The 19,398-nt window shown below is 44.8% G+C and overlaps 1 protein-coding gene across 1 annotated transcript in view; it reads right to left on the bottom strand.

Annotated features, from left to right (window-relative positions):
• Nucleotides 1–19,398, bottom strand: part of KNL1 (kinetochore scaffold 1) — a 28,580-nt gene that overhangs the window by 2,206 nt on the left and 6,976 nt on the right. Inside the window, exons 8-23 of the mRNA XM_080619464.1 lie at nucleotides 18,664–18,701; nucleotides 18,279–18,331; nucleotides 12,633–17,774; nucleotides 11,799–11,943; nucleotides 10,636–10,703; nucleotides 10,412–10,510; nucleotides 8,049–8,164; nucleotides 7,144–7,234; nucleotides 6,097–6,213; nucleotides 2,467–2,554; nucleotides 2,150–2,224; nucleotides 1,709–1,748; nucleotides 1,500–1,592; nucleotides 692–792; nucleotides 325–393; nucleotides 91–200 (exon numbers count right to left, since the gene is read on the bottom strand). Coding sequence (XP_080475590.1) covers nucleotides 91–200; nucleotides 325–393; nucleotides 692–792; nucleotides 1,500–1,592; nucleotides 1,709–1,748; nucleotides 2,150–2,224; nucleotides 2,467–2,554; nucleotides 6,097–6,213; nucleotides 7,144–7,234; nucleotides 8,049–8,164; nucleotides 10,412–10,510; nucleotides 10,636–10,703; nucleotides 11,799–11,943; nucleotides 12,633–17,774; nucleotides 18,279–18,331; nucleotides 18,664–18,701 — 6,445 coding nt within the window. The remainder of the gene's footprint in view (nucleotides 1–90; nucleotides 201–324; nucleotides 394–691; nucleotides 793–1,499; nucleotides 1,593–1,708; nucleotides 1,749–2,149; nucleotides 2,225–2,466; nucleotides 2,555–6,096; nucleotides 6,214–7,143; nucleotides 7,235–8,048; nucleotides 8,165–10,411; nucleotides 10,511–10,635; nucleotides 10,704–11,798; nucleotides 11,944–12,632; nucleotides 17,775–18,278; nucleotides 18,332–18,663; nucleotides 18,702–19,398) is intronic.

Below are 19,398 nucleotides of genomic sequence, written 5' to 3'. Positions count from 1 at the left end.
TTGGTTCTCAGTATCAGCCCTATTCTTTGTGATAGGAAGGAGTTATGGTTTTTGCAGTCTTACTGGAAAATTTCTTTGCAGGAACATTACCTGGGGCAAGTAGTACAGTGTGGGACACTTCTCCTGCCAGCAGCCCCGACTTTCAATGAACTGGAAGATGAGTCTTTGGACTAAACATGAGGGAGGTGGTGCTTTTTCCTCTGTGAAAAAGAAAGCCACGTTGGCAGAGATCTTTAAAAGCCATGCAGTAATGCATGAGCAGATACACCACAGATTCACAGATTATCAAGGCAGCTACATTCAAGCTACTCAACAGAATCTTACCATCCAAGAAGGATTCAAAGTTCAGGCTAACTATCTTTCTGGAAGGATCTTCACCAAAAACATCACCATCTGAGAAGGAAAGGATAAAACCCAAACAGCAGTCATTTCCATGCTTAGTTCTGGTGGAGTTACAGCCCTTCCTCTTCAGAAACAGCCGTTCATTCCATGCTTTCTCAATTCTCATAGAAAGCACTCATAAACATACTCAAAGCCACTCCCCTTAGCTCACACTGTAGCTTAGTCATGCTGTAGTATGTTTTCTTTCCTTTCAGCAGATCTTCTCAAATACAGAAACTTAAGCTTTCTGTTGTTAAGTATTGAACCTTCCAAATTCATAAGACTGAAGCCTGGCAATGTCGGGACTTACCTGCGGGGGTTCCAAACACCACTGTGAGTTCAATAGAATCATAAAGAAAACTAAAGACTGCATGTTGTTCGCTCCACTCCGTTATCTGCCACTCAGTGAAGCTAAAAAGAGAGGGAAGAAAACACCATCACCCTGAGTGTCAACCAACCAGCCAGCACAATTATCTGAAGGACAAAGATCAGAGTATTAAGCCCACTTGCAGCTTTGACCACCTAATATCATAGAATCCCAGCCTGGTTTGTGTTGGAAAGGACCTTAAAGCTCGTCCAGTTCCAATTCCTGCCACGGGCAGGGACACCTTCCACTAGAGCAGCTTGCTCCAAGCCCCTGTGTTCAACCTGGCCTTGAACACTGCCAGGGATGGGGCAGCCACAGCTTCTCTGGGCACCCTGTGCCAGCGCCTCAGCACCCTCACAGGGAAGAGCTTCTGCCTAAGAGCTCATCTCAATCTCCCCTCTGGCATCTGTTAATACCAACAACATACCAACAAAATCTTCACTTTCCAACAGAATGTAGGGCTCTGTGAGGAACACAACATAACATTGTCCATTTTACATAAACACTCATTATGAAAGATGAGGAGAGGTAGATATAGGAAGACTAAACATAGAGCATGATTGTAGAGTTGTGACTAGAAAGCCAGTGCAGCACACCTGGAAGTTCACTGAGGCTTTACTGCTGCAAGGACATGGGCATCCAGAGATTCCCAAATCATATAACAAGGAAAAGCAAACCCAAACCCATTTATATATGAATGTGAGGCCCAGAACTACCTGATAAAAGTAAACCCCAAAGGTCTTTTCCTTACTCATATCTTTCCAGGATTTCCTGACAGCTTTTTTCTTTCTTCTTTAACTGGTTCATCTCAGCCACCACTTGCTCATTCTCAGTCTCCAGTTCTCTGCACAGACAAACCAACCACGTGAGAAGTAGCACATCAGTTAAAAACCACCACCCCTCTAAAACCTGAATGTGCACATGTTATTTGAGGTCTCTAGCTCCTCTTTGACATCTTACCTTTGAAGTTGCTCTTCTTGGGCTTTGAGGTTTTCCAGTTCTAAGAGAAAGGGGAAAAAAACTCTTAAAGAAGAGCCACAAACACTTGCTGTGCAGTCACTGTCCTTAACAACATGAAAGGTCTCAACTTGATGGCTGTCACTGCTGGATATAGATTTGTGGCCAACAAAGGTTAGTAATTATTCAACAGTTGAAGTGCTGAATGTGATGGCCAGCACACACTATTCAAGTCACACTATACCAAGTTCTAAACTCTGTTTTTCCAGGGAAAACCAGTCCTTTTCATACTTTAGCATCTATGTAATGAGCTACATCTAGTGCAGCAAAGGAAATAGTAGCGTTTGCATCCATATCAGAGTTAATATATCACATGGGGATTGAGTATCACCTCCTTCAGAGTTATAAACCAAACCAGAAAGTGCCATCTGCTGGTACCATTACTTTCCTGTAGGTTTTTCCCTTCTGCCATTTCAGCACTGCCATCACAGTCTGCTTCCCCTTTATCCCAGTCAGAATCTGTGGGAAAGAAGTATCGGAACTGCCAGATCAATATTTAGATTCCATTTTATTTGTTGAGTTTCATTTAAGGCATTGGAAGAAAACTCAGTTGGAAGAAAAGAAGTGAAAATACTCAGAGCATCCATATGCAGCAGTGCCAAGGACTGACTGCAGCTTGTGTGAACAGAGGTGACCACTGAAGGAGCAGCTCTGCAGAAAACCAGACCCCAGCACATGGAGCAGGGACTGGAAACACATACCTGCCCCCAGAGCAACAAGACAGCTCTCTGCCTCCTTCAGCAATTCATCCACCTGCTCTATTCTGGACTGGAGCTTCCCACGATGTTCCTAAGATGGGATAATTGTACTCAAATCAATCACATTTAAAAAGCTGAATTGTCTTCTGGGACCACCTTGTGGATCTTTGCTTGCTAAGAAACTAATTAAGCTAATATATCCTGTTGTTAGAAGGAAGAGGAAGCCCAACAAACACTAAGGCAGTAGCCATGGTAGCACTAGATACTTAACACTGCATTTTTCTCGTGATTTTGCTTATTGAGGGATAAGACATTGAAGTAAATACATTCCTAGAGCTTTTAACACATGCAAATTTCCAATACCACAATGCATTACTTCTGCTTTGCCTTGTTAGTTACTAATACTGACATGACTACAGTATACACAGCTAATTTCTGGTGCCAATTCCTTGAACACTCACATTTTTCACTGTTACTTTAATTGCCAAAACCCTTGGGCAGAAGGTTCCTATAGTCTAAGTGCAAAAAAGCCACCCTCCCATTGTGCTTCATATTTGCACATAAATAAAAAGGAAGTGTGTTTAATAAGGAAACTTTCCCAAGAGTGCAGTTACATATGATAATTTGGCTCCTACACTTGCCAAAGACAGAAAAAATATGGTAGAGGTTCCGAGCAATAAATGCTCGGAGCGATGCAGAGATATTCCAGCCGCTCCAGCCAATGAGCCGGCTTCATTTGGAGCTCGGCTCAGATGCCTCTGTACAAACACCCATAGAATGGGGAACAAACAAGAGGAATTAGAGATGTGTGCATGACTACGGGAGTATGATACAGTAGGCATCACAGAAACATGGTGGGATGGCTCCTACTACTGGAGTGTTGGAATGGAAGGTTACAGGCTCTTTAGAAAAGACAGGCCTGGCAGGAGGGGAGGGGGAGTTGCTATTTATGTTAGGGTTAGGCTGGAGAGAATGGAACTCTGTCTGGGGACGGGTGAGCAGTCGACAGAGAGTTTGTGGGTCAGGGTTAAAGAGAGAACAGCGATGGGGGACATTACTGTGGGGATCTGTTACAGACTGCCTGATCAAGAGGAATCTGTGGATGAAGTGCTCTATAGGCAGATAGGAACAGCCTCACGCTCGCAGGCCCTTGTTCTCATGGGGGACTTCAACCACCCTGACATCTGTTGGAGTGGCGGTACGGCCCAGCACAAGCAATCCAGGAGGTTCCTCAATTGTGGGGAAGGTAACTTCCTTCTGCAAGTAATAGAGGAGCCAACAAGGAGAGGTGCCATGCTTGACCTCGTGCTCACCAACAGGGAAGGGCTGGTTGGAAATGTGACGCTCCAGGGCAGCCTTGGATGCAGCAATCACGAGATGGTTGAATTTGAGATCCTCAGGACAGTGAGAAGAGTGTGCAGCAAGCTCACTGCCCTGGACTTCAAGAGAGCAGACTTTGGCCTCTTCAGGAACCTGCTGAGTAAGGTTCCATGGGATACAGCCCTAGAGGGCAGGGGGGCCCAAGACTGTTGGTTGTTATTCAAGGATCACCTGCTCCAAGCTCAGGAGTGTTGCATCCCAACTAGAAGGAAGTGCAGCAGGAGGGCCAGGAGACCTCATTGGATGGATAAGGAGCTGCTTAGGAACATTCAAAGGAAAAAAGAGGCTTCTAGAAGGTGGAAGCAGGGAGAGGCAGCCTGGGAAGAATACAGGGATGTTGTCTGGGAAGCTAGGGACCAGGTTAGGAAAGCTAAGGCCCAGTTAGAATTGAACTTGGCTAGGGATGTGAAGGATACCAGGAAGGGATTCTATAGGTACGTAGCAAATAAAAGACAGACTAGGGACAAAGTAGGCCCCCTCCGGAAGCTATCGGGAGAACTGGCTACCCGGGATTTGGAGAAGGCTGAGGTTCTTAATGACTTCTTTGCCTCGGTCTTCACTGGCAAAGGCTCTGACCGCACCACCCATGTCTTGGAAGGTGAACGCAGGGACTGTGAGAATGAAGACCCCAGGCCCACTGTAGGAGAGAATCTGGTTCGAGACCATCTTAAAAACCTAAATGTACACAAGTCCATGGGACCGACGACATCCATCCGTGGGTCCTGAAGGAGCTGGCGAATGAAGTTGCTAAGCCACTGACCATCATATTTGAAAAATCATAGCAGTCAGGTGAAGTTGCTGACGACTGGAAAAAGGGAAATATAACCCCCATCTTCAAGCAGGAGAAAATGGATGACCTGGGGAATTACAGACCAGTCAGTCTCACCTCTGTGCCTGGCAAAATCTTGGAGCAGATTCTCCTGGAAGGCAGGCTAAGGCACGTGAAAAACAAGGAGGTGGTTGGTGACAGCCAGCATGGCTTCACTAAGGGGAAATCCTGCCTGACCAATTTGGTGGCCTTCTATGATGGGGCTGCAGAACTGATGGATGGAGGCAGAGCAGTTGACGTCATCTCCCTGGACTTGTGCAAAGCGTTCAACACTGTCCCACACGACATCCTTGTCTCTACATTGGAGAGACATCAATTTGATGGGTGGACCACTCAGTGGATAAAGAACTGGCTGGATGGCCACATGCAAAGAGTTGTGGTCAATGGCTCGATGTCCGGCTGGAGACTGGTAACGAGTGGTGTCCCTCAGGGATGGGTGTTGGGACCGGTCTTGTTCAACATCTTTGTTGGTGACATGGACAGTGGGATTGAGTGTGCCCTCAGCAAGTTTGCCGATGACACCAAGCTGTGTGGTTCGGTTGATACGCTGGAGGGAAGGGATGCCATCCAGAGGGACCCTGACACGCTTGTGAGGTGGGCTGATGCCAACCTGATGAAGTTTAACCATGCCAAGTGCAAGGTCCTACACCTGGATCGGAGCAATCCCAGGCACGGCTACAGGTTGGGCAGAGAAGAGATTCAGAGCAGCCCTGCAGAGAAGGACTTGGGGGTGTTGGTCGATGAGAAAATGACCATGAGCCGGCTGCAGTGTGCGCTCGCAGCCCAGAAAGCAACCGTATCCTGGGCTGCATCAAAAGGAGCGTGACCAGCAGGTCGAAGGAGGTGATCCTGCCCCTGTGCTCTGCTCTCGGGAGACCTCACTTGGAGCATTGTGTGCAGTTCTGGGGTCCTCAACATAAAAAGGACATGGAACTGTTGGAACAAGTCCAGAGGAGGCCACGAGGATGATCAGGGGCTGGAGCACCTCCCGTATGGAGACAGGCTGAGAAAGTTGGGGCTGTTCAGCCTGGAGAAGAGAAGGCTGCGTGGAGACCTCAGAGCAGCCTTCCAGTATCTGAAGGGGGCCTACAAGGATGCTGGGGAGGGACTCTTCATCAGGGACTGTAGTGACAGGACAAGAGGTAATGGGTTCAAACTGAAACAGGGGAAGTTTAGATTGGATCTAAGGAAGAAATTCTTTACTGAGAGGGTGGTGAGGCACTGGAATGGGTTGCCCAGGGAGGTTGTGAATGCTCCATCCCTGGTGGTGTTCAAGGCCTGGTTGGATGAGGCCTTGGGTGGCATGGTTTAGGGTGGGGTGTCCCTGCCCATGGCAGGGGGGTTGGAACTAGGTGATCTTAAGGTCCTTTCCAACCCTAACTATTCTATGATTCTATGATTCTTTAAAGCTGAACACACATTACCTGTGCACTCTGCAGCAATTTGCTGTATAGAGTCACCTTCTGGTTGTGACCCAAGATTTTGCTCTGCTTCATGAAGTAGGACTTCATTTTTTTCATTTCTGCTCCAAAGCTCTTCAGCTGCAATGAATGGGAGATATAGAAGAGAAAGTGAATGGGAATGTGCCACAAAAGATTATTCCATCAACCCTTTAGACTCTTTCCCTTCTCTGCTCTTCCCAATATCCTGTTTCTCCAGAAGCAGGATGACATGACACTTGCAAATTAAATTAGACTGAAGCCTGGACACTGCCTGTTAATTCAAGTACAGTTGCCTCCTAAAGTAACTGATGCACTTTGCAAAGATCCAACAAGATCTTTACTGGAAGAGGAAGCCAAAGAACTAAAGAGGTGCTTGTACCAAGAGCCAGAGCACCTTCATTACATACACTGGATGTCTCTCACCTGGCTGTTTAAGAGGTTTCTTTGGGTGCTTGTGCAAAGTCATTACCATTCTCCTCTACACACCCTCTGGCCTCACCTTTTGTTTTGGCATGAGACACCACTGTTGCACTCCAAATCCTGAATGTGGTTTGCTTTTGTGTAATGACACATATTTTCTGTTCCTTATACATCCTGCAACATCAGGTGTCTTTCTGAACTAAATAAGCAATTAATAGATTATTCTGCTCCACTAATGGAGTAACAGAGTCTCTGCAGTGAGAGCAGTTCGCTCTTTCCTTCCAAAATGGCACTTAGGCCCATCTAAACTCTATCTTCTCTGTTCTGCCCTCAACTAACCTGAATTATCTACTTGAATTACCAAGTTTCATTGTTTTATACCAGCATATTCCCTTTAATATATTTTAAAGGGCACATATCCTTGCATTCTTCTGACCTACTGGAAGTCCTCATAGCAGTTTTCCATTCAGAAAATATTTTGCCATGTATCACCTACCTGCCTGCTGTTATTCTGTGACCATTCTGGTTCTCAGTTTATTTGAGGACATAAAAATTAACCTTATTTCTTCAGTATGGAAGAAACAACATTATCTCTTCATGCAGCATTACCTCTTCATCAGAGCAGGTTCTCATTACTTCCCACAAAGTCTTATTCACATTCACCAGGAGCTGATCCTGGACATTTGCACATTGTTTTAACCTGAAATATGGGGAAAACCACAGTTGAAATAAAGTCTTGATACAACTCCACTGAGCACATAAAGCAGCACATTGGTATTTGCACAATCAATTCCCCTGTTTAATTAAAACATGGACACGTAAATGATTTCATTTAGTTGGGTTTCACAGCTTGGAGAGACCCTCAAAAGCCTTGATTGAATGGGGACCATGCTGGATAAACTGGCACATAACTCAAAGTTCATTTCCTATAGTCTTTTGGTTGAGGGCAGGTCTGAACAGGAGGTGGGGAGCCAAAGAACGAGGAAGTGGTGCCAAAGAGGTTCTGAGCAATCAAAAACCTTAGTACTGATTTTAAATTCTATCATAAAAAACTTGATTTTGTACAGAAATTGTGAAAAGCAGAATGAACCAGAAGTGTCCTTCAGATAAGGAAATAAATTGCAATAACACTATTTCAATCTGATAAACACTGGCATATTGGAACTAACAACAGACTGTGACCTGTTATGATTCTGCTTTCTATGTTTGATCATTTGGATACAATTTTACAAGTTTAACTCTTCTGACATGTCACTGAAACACTCTATTATTGAAAGATCAATTACTTGAGGAAAAACACAACCTTCAGTATCTCCACAACCACAGCTCTTCCCCAGGATTAGCCCTATGCCCCCTAAACCTGCAATAAACTGGCTGCCAGCACAAAGCAGGTCAAGTAGCATTCTTTATTTCTCCTGTATATAATGCATTAACTCTCTTCAGGCCACTCTGCATGCAAGCAGAGCTGAAAAAATAAAATGACTAATATACTTTAGGACTAAAACCCCACTTACTCCTTTATCAGCTGAGAAAGGGCCTGGCAATCTTCTTCATAAATACGCAGCTTGGGGCGATGCACATACTGGCTGTACATGAGGTCTTGTGGGGTAGGAGCTGCACTGACTGCACCCTGAGGGGAACAGAGGAGAAGTGTGAAGAAACAGGAAAAAAAGATGTGTATTTGTCAGAAACAGTAACTTCCAATTCATGTACAGAAAGCAGCAAAAGGCCTGGAATCTTTATTTTTGTGCAACAGGGAAAAAAAGGCAACTTAGTCAATACAAATGATATTAACCTAGTTGTGATTCTTTTAAATCATTTTTTATTCTTTTGTTGTGACAGTTTTAAAGAACTTTAAAACAGACACTTTTTACTTTACAGCACTTCCTAAGCTGACACACAGGCATTTTATTCAGTTGGCATAGAATCCCAGAGTGGTTTGGGTTGGAAGGGACCTTAAAGCTCCTCCAGTTCCAACCCCTGCCACAGGCAGGGACACCTTCCACTAGAGCAGCTTGCTCCAAGCCCCTGTGTCCAACCTGGCCTTGAACACTGCCAGGGATGGGGCAGCCACAGCTTCTCTGGGCACCCTGTGCCAGCACCTCAGCACCCTCACAGGGAAGAGCTTCTGCCTTTCTCCAACCTGAACTTCCCCTGTTTCAGTTTGAACCCATCACCCATTGCCCTACCACTACAGTCTCTGATGAAGTCTCTTGTATGAAGCAAGGCAGAACACCCCACTGCTGTGTGTGCCCCCCCCCAATCAGTTGTGTGCTCTGGCTTTCTGCAGACTAACAAAACAAGGCCCACAGCTTTAGTCCTTAGCTCCCAGAAGACATCTCCATTTCTAATGTGAATATTCTACCGACATATTTGCCCTGACAATGTGACATCTTACAGCCATAAGACTTGGTTATACAGGAGCCAGTGTTCAACTAGTCTGAGTCCTAGAATGAATTCCACAAGTATGAATTTTCACAGATATACTACTGTCCAGGTGAAGAATATGATCTTGACCACACTCCTGCATATATGGTAACTACCTCACTCTTACACTTCTTACCATAAAGACATATTAACAATTCATATTAAAAGGGGTGTCACACCACTCTCTTGGCAAAAAGAAGATCAAATCTCAATAGAACTTAAGTTTAACTTTGAACACACTGTTGAAAAGTTCTCAGCAGCCTAGAATAAAGTTCTGGCATTAAAGAAACTCCCAAATCAGTGTCAAAATGCCCCAGTGCATTTTCCATGCTACAGTGCATTTTTCATGCCCCAGTGCATCCTTCACTGTGCCAGTAGAAACTGTAGGAAGCAGCAGGAAATGGAAGGATTTGAACTAAATCCCTATGTATGTGAATGCTAAACATTGTAAACTTTCTAACAAACTTCCTCTGTTTCTGAAATAGGAAACTTTTTTCTTTATATAAAGAAAACTAAGGAGCCCATTCACACCACATTACCCATTTCACACTACATTTGTGAAATCCAGGCAGACACCAGAGACCAGCCCCAGCATCCCATTGGAAATTGACTTGGCTGCAAAATGTGCACAAATGCTCATATCTGAAACACTCATCTTAGAATCATAGAATCATAGAATGGTTTGGGTTGGAAAGGACCTTAAGATCATCCAGTTCCAACCGCCCTGCCATGGGCAGGGACACCTCACACTAAACCATATCACCCAAGGCCTCATCCAACCTAGCCTTGAACACCGCCAAGGATGGAGCATTCACAACCTCCCTGGGCAACCCATTCCAGTGCCTCACCACCCTCTCAGTAAAGAATTTCTTCCTTAGATCCAATCTAAACTTCCCCTGTTTCAGTTTGAACCCGTTACCCCTTGTCCTGTCACTACAGTCCCTGATGAAGAGTCCCTCCCCAGCATCCTTGTAGGCCCCCTTCAGATACTGGAAGGCTGCTCTGAGGTCTCCACGCAGCCTTCTCTTCTCCAGGCTGAACAGCCCCAACTTTCTCAGCCTGTCTCCATACGGGAGGTGCTCCAGCCCCTGATCATCCTCGTGGCCTCCTCTGGACTTGTTCCAACAGTTCCATGTCCTTTTTATGTTGAGGACCCCAGAACTGCACACAATGCTCCAAGTGAGGTCTCCCGAGAGCAGAGTAGAGGGGCAGGATCACCTCCTTCGACCTGCTGGTCACGCTCCTCTTGATGCAGCCCAGGATACGGTTGCTTTCTGGGCTGCGAGCGCACACTGCAGCCGGCTCATGGTCATTTTCTCATCGACCAACACCCCCAAGTCCTTCTCTGCAGGGCTGCTCTGAATCTCTTCTCTGCCCAATCTTAAGAAAGCTTATATGAAATAAGGTGTCTTTAAGGTCAATGATGTGATGGATATCAATGGATACTCACACTGGCTGGAATATGGCTCCGCCGGGGCTTCTGAATTGGAACGTGGACTTGAACCAGTGTAAAGAACTCCCCAACTGTGATAACACCACTCTGAAATTTCTGCAAAGATTGGGGAAAACCTACAGATGAGCACATTTTCCAAGCAAGAACACTTATTTGCACATACACACACAAGTTTTTTCCTGTTAGGACAAGAAGTTGGCATCACTCGGCCATTTACATACCTCCCGTAAGTTATCCTCACAGATGCTGTCATTGAGAAGCTGAGACTCCATCCGACTGCTTCGCTGGACTAATCAAGAAACAAAGAGAGGGGGCACATTGCTGGGGTTAATAATGTTCCTACAGAAATATGAACCTAGGCTCATTAACTTTAGGGAAAAAAAGCAATATTAATGTAGAGTTTTGACCTTTATGCGTGTGTTTCCAGTGCTGAATGAAGTACCTGAGGAAACAACTACTTGGAACACATAAGGACGTCTGGATGAAGAATCTAATGTAACATAAAATCTGTGTCACAGTGGCAGTGAAATAACAGTTCACCTTCTGTGAGAGGAAAGCCAAATGTAATATACTAAAGAGTACCAGGGCTGAGAAGGAGACTCCAACCTGTTCACAGAGGGAATCCTGTGCAGCCAGAGACCAAAGAGCATCTGAGCTGCCAGCAGCTCTCAAGGTGAAACCACTGCACTCCAGGTCACAGGGCTCATTTCTCACTCAAAGGAAAGAGCCCAACTTCTGCTGGATAAGGGTGCACGTGGCCAAAATTAGATTGGTTTTGAAAGCCGAGGTGAAATATTCCTTATCAAATGACCAACAGATTTCTGCCTCACTGTTGGGTGTCAGGTAATTAAACCTGAGGGTGAATCTGCTTAGAGCCTGTCCCTCCAACGCACTCTGAGGAGTCTTTTTCCAACAGCACAGCACCAAGGGGTGCAGACTCATTCTGCATGGAACCAGCTTAAAATTACCTTTGGGCCAGCAGTTTGAGCTGGGGCTTTGCTAAGGAAACTGAACAGTCTCATCAGCCCAACTAGCCTTTGAAATCAAAGCTGGACCTAAATTCTGCTCCTTTTGCTTCCCATCTTGGTTCTTCTTGAACAGCCTGAACTGTCAGCCAGACCATAAAGGCATGGTACCTGGCTGGCAGTTGTGCCATGGGCAATCCCAAATTGAATTATAGAATCCCAGACTGGTCTGGGTTAGAAGGGACCTTAAAGCTCATCCAGTTCCAACCCCTGCCACAGGCAGGGACACCTTCCACTAGAGCAGCTTGCTCTAAGCCCCATACAACCTGGGATTAAAACAGGTACTACTGGTGGGGCTCTTCCTTGATGAAGCATGAAGAACAAAAGGTTTGGGACTGGTACCACAAAGGGAATCTTACTTGTTAGTTCTGCGTCAGCCTTAACAGAATCCAGAGAGCTGCTGGTGCTGGCGAGGGTACAGTCAGGGCTTTTAGCTGAGAGATTTGGAGGATCTTCACCCTCAGGAATTTCTGCTTGGCTTTGAGACACAGCACCAAGAGTCACCTAATGTCACCAAGTTCAAAAGAAATAAAGAGTTATACAAAATAGAAGTTGATCAGGAGTTCACTGTAGATGTTTCCTGACATTCATACTTGTTTCATTTTTAGCACGGGTACATTTGATATCTAATCAGCATGGCAAAGCAGTGCGTGGCCAGACAAGTTATTTCCTACAATGACATTTAGGAAGTAAAGCTGCCAAATCCTTTCTTCATTTTGCAGTCCAAGAACACTCCTCCAGCTTTTGGAACTAGAAAGTTTCTAGTGATGATGACAAACTTATTTGTAAGGTCAGATGAATGTTTCAGATCAATGTTCCATATTTGCACATATTTTCTGGACTGAATCCCTATTTGTGCTATCTAAAAGAGCTGATTTAAACTCAACATCCATCTTTGGATGCTAAATAGTTGCTTCAGGTGTTACTCTATCACTATAGCGAAGTGACAAATAGTAAATAGTTTAGGACAGAGGATGAGGAGTATTTAGTCAAGAAAGGATCAGAAGGATGCTATGGAGAATGGTTTAAAATTGGTATCTCCCTTATAAATAATACAGGGATGACATTGCAAAATTACAGCAAATGGGGGGTTAAGAGAAAAAGGAAACCTACCAACAGATGTTTCAACTTTGGGGTGTAACAAAAGCCCTGTTAGTGCCCACTGTACCCTTACAAGGAGGGATTCAGCTCACCTGCAGGTGTTGAGAGGCCTCACCACGCAAGTTTTCATCCCTCTTGGTCTTCTTTGGACTTTGAGGATGCTCCTCATCTTGTTCCAAAGCTCTTTTTGTGTTGCAAGGTTTTGTCTCTTCAGTTTGAGTCTTTTCATTGTGAGAGACTGGGGTTTTGCTTATCCCATTGCAGTTATTTTCCACGAGCTCAGAGCTTCCAGATTCATTTGAATCCATTTCTTCTAGGCAGACAGGAAGAAATTCTTCTGCTATAAACTGAGAGGGGCTGAAGTTCTGCCACACAGGCTTCTTGTTACTGGGAGTTTCACCAGCGGTTCCTTCTGAAACTGGTGCTTCTCTTTTGTCTGAGGACTTTGTATTTGTGTCTTGGCCACTAGAAACAGAAGGATTCCTTCTGTTGGGTAACTTAGGCTGGAAGATACCCAGAGGGACATTTATGCCTTGGAATGGATCCTTTAAGGCCGTGCCTAAATGTGCACCTGTGGGAACAGCTCCAGATTCAAGGCATGTGTCCTCCTTCTCTTTGGTATTTCTTGGTTCATTTAGAGTATTTTTCCCTACCCTCAAAGTATCCTCTCGCTGAGCTGAGGAGCTGGGCAACTGGCCAGAAAGAGCAGTTTCAGAAACAGGGAAAACTGCAGATTTCCTTCTAATATTCCTCAGTTTTGAACAAATATTTAAGATACCTGAGAAGTCAGAGGCACGAGTGGGGTCTGCTCGATCTCTTGGACTGTCATGGACCACAAGTTGCTTTGTTTGGTCAGAGTTGATGTGAAAGTCTTTTGGTGGTGTCTCCCCTTCAGCTGACAGCCCCTGGTTTTCCTTTGACTCCTTGTCAGAAACAGTAACAAGATTTGCTCCAGCCAAGCCCGAGTCTGTAGCTAAATCTTCACCTCTACATGAGTCCTCTTCTAGTCCTTGGTTTCCCTTTGAACTACATGCATCTGGAGAATGCTCCATTGCTGGATTGGGAAGTGAAACATGGGATGCCAGATCACCAGTTCCCTCCACACAATCCGTGGGACCCTTATCTGGAAGTTTGGAAGATTTTCCCTTTGAGTTCAGGGTTTCTGGTGGAATGAGATCCTGCTCCCTGCTCACAGGGACAGAATTATCCATGGGAAGGTCCACATCCTGTGGTGCCCCCATATCCATGGTCTCTTCTGGAGGTGAGACAGAACACACAGGATTTGGTGGTGTGCCACTGGGGACTGGGATAGCTCCTTTCTTGTTAGGGAACACTGAGGCTGATGAGGCAGAAGAGGGAATGCTGGGCTTATCCTTAGATTTTGGATGACACTCACCATTCAGGTCTCCGGGATGTGAGGAGTCTGTTTTATCTCTGCAAGAAGACAAGCCACAGTGCAAGTCTGCTTGCTGAGTGCTCTTCTGTGATGCCTCCTGGTCCAATCCACTGATATTGTTATTAACAGCAACAGTGTGAGATGCAGTTATTTCCATATCATCTTGGTTGTGGGTGAACACAACGGTTTTATCAGCAGGAGCTGCAGACCTGGCTGGGATGGACTCTCTGCACAGCACCACTTCACCATGCATCACTGCTGCCTGAGCTTTAGTAAACTCCACGTCCTCAACCAAAGTGAAAATGACAGTTTTGGAACCTACCACAGCCTCCTGTCCTAGCTGTTGGGCCATTTTCAGTCTGTCCTCACAAAAGCCTCTTGCAACACTTTGATCAACAGGGTGAGACTCAGTTATTTCCATCTCAGCCTGGTTACTTGTGAACATCGCTGTGGGAGTCACAGGAACAGCCCCATGGAGCTGCCTACCTGGCAGGTGATCTTCTCCCAAAGCTACATGATGGGTTCTAGTGATATCCATATCATCCAGAGCAAACACAGTAGCTTCACCATTTGAAAGCACCTGGTCTCCAACCACCTTATCCCACTTTGGTTTATCATCACATGCAACTTTTACAGCAATTTTATCAGCAGAGCAAGACCTGATAGTGTCCGTGTCAGCCTGACTGCTTGTGAACATAGCAGTTTTAATGGGATGAGCTGAAGAGAGGGATTGAAGCCCTGCCTCATTCTGCAAGACCATTTCATGGCCTATGGCAGCTGTATGGCTCTCTGTGATCTCCATGTCATTATCGTCATCATTCAGTGAAAACAAAACAGTCTTTTCCCCTGCTGTTCCCTTCAAGCTTTTCCTTCCAGTCTTTTTAGCTGTGTCAAGTATTCCTAGAGACCCAGTCTTTTCCATAGGTTTATCAATTGCAGCAGTATTCAGTCTGCTTATTTCCATATCATTATTGTAGGTAAAAACACAAGTTTTATCTCCAGCAATTAAGGATGGGTCATCATTGGAACTTCTAAGCTGCACAGTTACTTTGTTGTCTGCTGACACTGTGTGGCTCCTGGTGATGTCCATGTCAGCATCTTCTGAGAATATGGTCTCATCTGGAAGAGGCAGATGTTTTAAACCACCCATGGTTAATGTTTTCTTGCCAGCTACCAAGGAGTGCACATCACACACAGGCTGTTCCTGAGGATTCACTGTCATTGTGACCCCTTTACGTAAGGATATTATTTTGTTTTCATCCTGAACACTGAATCCAGGTACCGCTTTTCTTGCTGATAAAGCAGCAGTGATGTTTCCTGTCAAGTCCATGTTTTCACCAGAGGGAAACACAACTGACTTCTCAAAGAACAAAGGCACTTGGGCATGTCCCACGTGTGGTTCAAGGGCAGTGGCCTCAACTGGCTCCTCAGCTCCCCTCAAGCACAGGCCACCAGCTCCGTGGGGGCTTTTAAAAGCCTCCTCAGAAGAAACTGTTTTACCAACTGCAAAATCTCTCCTAGAATCTTTCTCCTGCTTGCCTGAGCTTTGGCCACTAGCATTTAGTCCTAATGCTGTTCCATGCTGTTCATTCCCATTCATTCCAGAGGGAGCAGGCTCATTACTGGGAATAAATGAACCATTTGGAGCCAAAGGAGTAACAGTTTGATTATTGGTGTTCGTTTTCAAAGCCACGCGTTCTACTGCTGCAGTCTGAGTCATGATCCCTACACCAGAACTGGTGGAGCACTGGGAGGTCTGGTTCTGCAGTGGCTGGGATAACACTTTATATATATAAATAACTTTACTGTGGTTATGATTATTCCCATGTTCTTGTACTGCATTCTCAGGAGGAGCAGCAGCAAAGGCAGGAGGATGAGTTTTGGTCATGTTTCTGTTTTGTTCCCCTGAAAATGTGCCTGTTCTGTCATTTGTGCTGGAAACTGAAGCATTTAGAAGGCTTTTTCCCAAAGGTTGTGCCATAACTTTTTGACTTTCCAAAGACACAAAGGCAGAGGATTTGGTGACGCTGTTCTCAGAGACTTCTCTCTTTTGCTCTTGCAATGGACACAAAGTCTTTGCACAGGAACTTGCACCACTTCCTTGAAAGTTTGGTTTTCCAAGCTGCTTCTCAACCATCTCAAGATCCATAGTATGCAATTTCCCAGCCTGGCTTCTTTTAACAATCCCATTGGTACTGATCACCTCACAATTTTCCTTGTCCATATCTGAATAATTTGCACTTTCACTGACATTTGTGTTCTGGTTCTTTCTTGGAATTATTTTACAATGCATTTGTTTTGCTTCTGCAGTTATCTTCTTGCCATGATCATCAATGACAACAGCATGGCACTTGGTTATTTCCATTTCTTCCTGCTCATTTGAACTGGGACATGTAGATCTGTTACCGAGAAAATGAGGTTTGCAGGGGACAGAGGTGAACACTTCAGTGGGAGATTCGCTGTCAGCATTCTTGACAACACAGGCCTTGGTCAGGTCCATGTCTTCTCCTGAGAATATCACTGTCTTCTCACCTGGCAGAGAAACAAGCTGCGAGTTCCCTAGCCTGTGCTGGAGTCTGCTCTTGGGAACCCCACAGGATGCTGGATTTGTACAGGAATCAAAGCCAGCATTCACTGAAGCATTCCCATGATCCTGGGACACTTTCTCGATTGGTTCATCCGAGCTTGAGGGCACTTCAAGTGCACTGGTTTTATACAATGCAGGAGCTCCGTGATCTGAAGCTGTCAGGCTCTTTGCAATGTCCCTACCATCATGTGCCACATGGCTGTGTTCTGCCAGCACAGTGTTTGCATTAACTGGGTTTTCAAAAGCTTTAAGATGTGAACTGTTCATTTCTTTGGTACTGTCACTATAGACGACATCTGTGTAATTCCCAGTTATTTCCATGTCCTCACATTTAGACACATCAATAGTTTTATCACCTCGGAAGACAGTCTCCGAAGAAATAGTTCCTGGGATGGTGGCCACTGCTCTGGCCTCTTGTTTAGCAGCTCGCAGCATGGTGGGATCTTGCCTGTCTTGAAGTGGTTTTCTGTCTGTACAAAGCTGAGTGTCCTGCTGAACAATTAAGTGCTGATGAGATGGTCTCTTTAACGTGGAATTGTCCAACTCTGTGGATGGGAAATCCTTTTGGAAGTTCAGACTTTGATTCCCAACACTGGAGGAGGGAAAAGACACCTTTGCAGTGTGACTGGTTGTCATATCCATCCCATCATCTGCAAAGGCCTTGGTGACATCCTCACACTGTAATTGCTGTGGTGGAGCTTGAGAAGAAAACATGGCTTTGACAAAAGACCCCTGGCATTTGGTCACTTCCATCCCATCATCTTCCTCTCTAAAGACTTTGGTCACGTTGCAGGTGTCCAGTGGCTCATTGGAATATGCAAATTCCACTGATGATGGTGCCACAGCTTCTGGGACTTGAGAAGGGATAAAGAAAACGTTCTCTTTCTCAGGGCCCTCCACAGGGCTGAGAGTCTTCTTGTTTGACTTCAGGCTCATCAAAAACTCGTTGAAGTCTATTTTTTTTACAGTAGCAGCATCTTCTTTCTGTTCTGAAGGTGGACGCAAATGGCTTGTAGGATCAGAGAAAAACTGGAATTCTTGGCTCCCTTCTGCCTTCCCACTGTTAGAGCTTAGCCCCGCCAGAAAGGATTTGATATCTATTTTCTCAGTGTTGTCAGCCTGGTTGTTCTTCAGGTTACGTGTGATGACAGCGGTGTGACTGGCTGTCATATCCATTTCATTCTCCTCTGAAAAGATGAAGGTGGTGTTGTGCCTGTTTTGTCTTTGAGTGGCATCGTCTGCATCATACCACTGGAAAAAACCCAACCAGAAACACACAGGATGAAGAAATTAGTTACTGACACTGAAACCCAGTGATACAATGGTTTATTCTCTTTGAAACAACAGTCAATTGATGCAGTACTAAGGTTACAGCTTGAGCTTTACATCTTTTGGGGGAAAGAACAATTGGTTTGGGTCCTCCTTGACAAGCAAGAACACATTCAAGGAAAGGACAACTTAATTCTTAGAGCATATCATATTTAAATGCCTTTTTTGGAAAGAATATGTCTTAGTTTTACTCTTGGGCAATGACTTCATATCTAGACAGATCTTAGTAAGCATGGAACAATTACAGAGTCTCAGGGATCAGTCTTATGGATCTTGTGGTTTCCACCTTTCCCCCCTCTAACTGCAGGTAAAAACCTTGCCCAGCTTCTCATGCACTTGAGTTACATCTTTACTATACAAATTATTGGAATATATTTTGGACACTGATATTTTCAGCACCAAAATCAAATAAAACTCTTCACATACCTCAGTCTGCTGCACCAGTGCCTGGATAGGGGCATGAAGCAAAGTGTTCATCCCTGTTGAAAGAAAACGGAATACTTCCTTTGTTGTTTTCTTACTACTTTCTTATTATTTTATCCACTGAGCTGAAGAGCTGGGCACTCATTTTACAAATACCACTAAGTAAGTACAGTTAAGCCCAAATATATCCTGAAAAGTTACATTTGCAGTACTCCTTGCAGTGTGTGAAGAGCCACCCAGACTTCTACAGTACAATGCTGGCAACACCTTCATGGGACAAAGCCTGCTTATGCAACCATCACCTCAGTTAGAGATGATGAAATCATTCAGAGTGAAGAGTTTTAACTAAAGACAGTAATTTTGTTATTAAATCTATCTCCAGACTCACCAGTGATCTCACAGGGAACAGCCTCAGTTTCTTCATTTCTGCAAAAGGAGGTAGGTGAGGTAAACAGTTTGTTAGAGGATTTTCTTTACGGCCCCTTCCAACCCCACTCATTCTGTGATCCCAGGATTTACCACCAGAAACCTTCAGCAACATACTGATGAGCACAGAATTCTGCTGCACAGCTCAGACAGGGCTGGCAGCAGACACCAACACCACTTGTGAGATCTTATTTTCCCCAGAGTTTCTCTTATCTCAGCCACTGGTCAACATGCAGGTGGCATTTTAATTCCTCCGTGACAAGTGAAAAAAGAGCAAAGATGAATTCTTTACTTTTAACTCAGACCTTCCACTTTTAGTTATTCCTTTTCTCTTTGGGGAATTGAAGCTGCATTCCTAAAGCCTGGAATCATTTTGCTGTAAAACAAAAAGCCAGATACAGTGTCCAGCTTGTGTGGTTTTCTGCCTAACTTATAATGCAGTCTGCTCTCCACTGCTCTATTGACTGCTCTTTCAAGGCCAAGAAACCTTAGCTAGAGTACTGGGGTTTATTTTTATTTATACATATTATATAGATTTACATTTATGTGTATATAGATATATGTATACGCACACACACATATGTGTTACTATCTTGGGTTGATACCATTAAAAACATGAGTTAACTACAGCTGTACACAAGTTGTTTCCTTGCTATGTATTTTAAGCATAAGAAATTCCCCCATAGAATTCTTCACC

The sequence above is a fragment of the Psittacula echo genome, assembly GCF_963264785.1.
Source record: "Psittacula echo genome assembly, chromosome: 5".
Classification (NCBI taxonomy): Eukaryota; Metazoa; Chordata; class Aves; order Psittaciformes; family Psittacidae; genus Psittacula; species Psittacula echo.
This window is presented reverse-complemented; position numbering and strand designations above follow the sequence as displayed.